Source organism: Gekko japonicus, unplaced genomic scaffold, assembly GCF_001447785.1.
Source record: "Gekko japonicus isolate JY-2015 unplaced genomic scaffold, Gekko_japonicus_V1.1 scaffold586, whole genome shotgun sequence".
NCBI lineage: Eukaryota > Metazoa > Chordata > Lepidosauria > Squamata > Gekkonidae > Gekko > Gekko japonicus.
Window position 1 is genome coordinate 817,894 of NW_015177025.1, and position 4,166 is coordinate 822,059.

A 4,166-nucleotide genomic window follows, 5' to 3' on the forward strand; every position below is an offset into this window, starting at 1 on the left:
CTTTAACTTTAAATGCATTCTCAAAGCCCCCCCCCCAAGCCTACAAATATAATTGGACAAATAAATATCATGATCAATATCAACCTTTACCCCTTTTGTTTTTATTTTTGGCAGTCTCATTTAATGTTAATAAAAAAGCAAATTTGCATATTTCCCAATAAAAACGTGTGTGTGTCACATTTGTTCGCGTCTTGCGGCTCTCAAACATCTGACGTTTATTCTATGTGGCTGTTACATTAAGCAAGTTTGGCCACCCCTGGTATAATGCGACATCATTGGGCACAGCTTGGGTGGGGCAGGCCACGCGAACGCAAAACGTGGCATCATCACGCTACAGGGAAGAGGAGTGGAAACCTGCCACTGGCGGGCTCTTTTCAGTCGCCATCCTCAATCACCTCCAGCCCCATCTTGCATTTTCGATCCTTTTGACATTTCTGGACACTGGATCGTTTAAATTTAGATCTCCACAGTCACCGGAAGCTTTGAAATCGAAAAAAACCGGGATTCTAAAAAGGTCTCGTGGGCGTCACAAAACCAAAGCCAGGAGCTACCACAGAAAACCACACCGGGGAGGGGAGGGGGTCTAAAGTCAGCCGGCCAGCCCCGGCCCTTCTCAACGGATGCAGGAGGACAGGGCTGGGCGCCTGGGGAGCGTGTTCCTAGGTCTACCACCGACTGCGTTCGGCTACTAACCATCTCGCTTGGGGACCCGCTCGGGCTGGCAGCTGGGGATGGGCAGAAAGGGAAACGGCGGCAGCTGGTCGGCCCCGTCCTGGAAAGCGGCCACGGCAGAGGACGCGAGCACGTTGGCATGCTCGGAGAACGTGTTCAGCACGTACGCGTTTACGTAGCCAGACATGAGATACCTAACCAACTCTATTTTTCTCTCATGGTCTGAAAAGGCAGTGATGGAGGTGGAGGAGGAGGAGATGGGGGGGCGAAGGAGGAAGGATGAGGCAAGCAGGGAGTGGCAAGGTGGAGGGGAAATGAAAAGGGGCAGGCACCAGAGATGGCAGTGGGAGGGGGACGGGGAGGAATAAAAACAGAAGAGTTCAACATGCACAGAAGAAAAAACAAAGGATGGTTGCAACAAACTTGGCTCAGTGACTATTAAGTGGGAATGAAGCGGAGAGTTTTAGAAAGTAGAATGGAGGCCTTGGGCTGCCAAAAATGGACCCAAGTGATGTGCCAGGAACAGGGAAGAAGCCAATCGGTTTACTTAGCGATCGTATTAGTGTCGGTGGGCAACTGAGGGAGACCCTCCCAACCTTCAGACATCTAACTGCCTGGTCCCCAGGTGCACAGGAAACAGACCTGTCGCAAAGTTGGGTTCCACTGCTTCCTATCAGCATCAAACAACACAGGTGTGTGGCCAGAGGGCTACCAATTGTTTTTGCCGGCTATTAACTCTCGCAGACTTATCTGTCAACTGGGACAACCTCAGGAAAGCGGTTTCACTTTTTAAATAATTTGTAGGGATCGCTAACAGATGATACAGGCAACCTGTATTTTGAGAAAGTGATCGGGGTGCTGATAGCAGAAATATTTCTCTTACCTGGCTTTGAAAGCGGCATGGGAGGAGGGAAGTACCGCCGGGATGGCTGATGGGGGCTGCGGAGAAAGGAAGCAGTTCATCCTCTGGGTGGATTTTCCCTTCCTTTTAAGGCAAACCTGAAGCAGCTGGCTGAAGAAAGCTCAGTGCTCAGCCCTGTGACCAAACTGCCTCTCCCAGCCCTAGAGTCTGCACGTGCAGATGCCACAGTGCTGCAGTGCCTTGACCTAGAGCTGTGGTAGCTGCAGAGAACACCTCTCTTGACTTGCCTTCTCGTTCTAGAAGAGCCAGAATTTTGTACAGAAGCGCCAGGGCAGCGTCAAACATAGGGCAGCACTAGAGGGGCTGCTTGCGACCCTCACTCCCACCTCCCCTCTCTAGCCTTAAAGAGCCAGTAGCCCTTTTAATCCTATAAAGGAAAGAACACGAATTGCTATGCAGCAGCCGGCTGGGCTGCGCTGGGCCTCTGTATTCCTTCCAGCCAGATAAAGTGAGACGTGCACATTCAGATACCTGTTGAGATCCTGTCCCTGCAGGTGGAGCGGATGCTGCTGGTAATGTCCAAAGACTTCAAATACGATAGGCTTTGTCTTGATGTATTCCACAAAGGATTCGGTCACTTCCACAGAAATCTATCGAAGGAGACAATGGACTTCATAACTAGGCAGGCATACAGGCGAAAGTGTCTGAGACCGACCAAGAGCAGCAGCCAGTTTTTCCGGGGGGGGGGGGGGGGGGGGGGAGAGAAGGGCAAGGCTGCCCTGACCTGGAAGTCTGGACCCTGGCTTTGTTCTGTACACTCACCGCTCACTTCCTTAAGGGCCACTCTGCAAAGCCACACTCATTCCCACATTTCAAGAACAGGCACCATCTCAGGACAATCTCACCGTTCGCTTGAGCCACGAGGCTTCACTTACATTCTGGACATGATAGAAACCAAGAGCCGTCCCTCGGCCGTTGTTCTTGAGGGGCTCCGTGGAGAAAGCTTCGTCGTGCCGATGCAGAAAGCTAGCACAAAGACACAGCGCGGACCCACTTTAGTTTGCCATCAGAAAACTCTCTCTGACCTTCCACTGCTGCTCTGAAATGGCAAGCTTAGGCACATCCCATCTTTCTGCAGGAAGCACTCAAGGGAGCACAAGTGGGCTTCCCAGGGGTTTCCCCTGGATCGGTCTCATTCCACCAAGCCTGCTGCCTCTTGTGCCCTCAGACCGAACCCTGGGACTAGATGGCTGTCCACAGAATCTGGGCGCTCTTTGTAAGCTTATCGCAGGGTCCCCCAGTGTAAAGGCAGAAAGGCTTCTCCAAAAGATAACCTGCCCAAGTAAAGGTAAAGGTTTCCCTTGCTCGAAAGCCAGTCGAATCCGACTCTAGGGATGCGGTGCTCATCTCCGTTTCCAAGCTGAAGAGCCAGCGCTGTCCGGAGACTTCTCCGTGGTCATGTGGCCGGCATGATTAGACGCCGAGGCGCATGGAACGCTGTTACCTTCCCACCAAAATGGTACCTATTTATCTGCTTGCAGTTTCTTGCTTTTGAACTGTTGGTTGGCAGGAGCTGGGACCAGAGAGGGGAGCTCACTCCATCATGCGGCACTCGGGTCTCGAACTGCCAAACTACTGACCTTCCGGTCTGCAGCTCAGAGTCTTAACCACTTGAACCTACCCAACCACTGGCTCAATAAGTGCAACAAGAGGGGGAATGCTGGGTGCATCCCGTTCTGGCAAGGTGACAGTGAGGCTCGAGAAGTGTGGCCAGTGCTGCTCATGAGCCAACAAAACGGACACATGGCGGCCCTATTCAGAGGCCAAAGTGAAAAGGGTTCCCCACAGCAACAGCTATTGCTCTAAGGCATCAGAAATCTCAGTCAGACCGCTCCCCCCCACCTCCTAACACCGCCTCCTTGACTGAGGACATTCAGACCTTCCCCTCCTACGTTTCTTTGCTAGGTTCAGTATTTTTATTGGGCCGGCTAGTACAGAAACTGCCCTAGAGTTTTATTTCCTTTCTGTTTCTTGTTCTGCTGGGTGGCCAGAACAGCTCCCAAGATTCTAACCCACGGATCGCCGAGGACAGGGACTCACTTGAACTGGCAGAATATGTCTGCGTATTCTGGGAGGATTCCGCTGGCTTGGAGAACTGTCACACGGAAAGTGAACACGCTGCCCAGCTTCAGGTGGTCGCCAGCCTCTTCTGTAAAGCCCTCCATGGCCATCTTCCCGTCTAGCAAAGAGCCGGACTTCAGGTCTGAAAGAAACATTTGCCCCGTGAGACACTGAGAGCGTTCTGGGGCCTCTGTACGTTTTGCTTAAATCTCTTTTTCAATGTCCCCCCCCAAGATGTTGCTGCACCAACCCACATTACTTGTATCTGGAAGCTATCTTTTGCTGCTCTTAATTAAAATACACCACCACCAATGCTCCCTCTAAGCTGCGGAGTCTTGTGAGCAAAAATTCTACTTTGTGAGCTCCTGGCATTAAAGCTGTGAGCGAGCGATTTGGCTGCTGCATGAATTAGTTTGCTCTGAAGCCCTCCTTCCTGAGCTGAGACAAAAATATGTGAGCCAGAGGCTAAAAAACTGTGAGCTAGCTCACCCTAACTCAGCTTAGAGGGAAC

At 51.7% G+C, this 4,166-nt stretch overlaps 1 protein-coding gene across 1 annotated transcript in view; it reads right to left on the reverse strand.

The window, feature by feature from the left end:
• Positions 1–4,166, reverse strand: part of KIF1B (kinesin family member 1B) — a 167,516-nt gene that overhangs the window by 22,941 nt on the left and 140,409 nt on the right. The window contains exons 29-32 of the mRNA XM_015427822.1: positions 3,635–3,797; positions 2,470–2,560; positions 2,066–2,184; positions 1,556–1,611 (exon numbers count right to left, since the gene is read on the reverse strand). Of these exons, the coding sequence (XP_015283308.1) occupies positions 1,556–1,611; positions 2,066–2,184; positions 2,470–2,560; positions 3,635–3,797 (429 nt within the window). The remainder of the gene's footprint in view (positions 1–1,555; positions 1,612–2,065; positions 2,185–2,469; positions 2,561–3,634; positions 3,798–4,166) is intronic.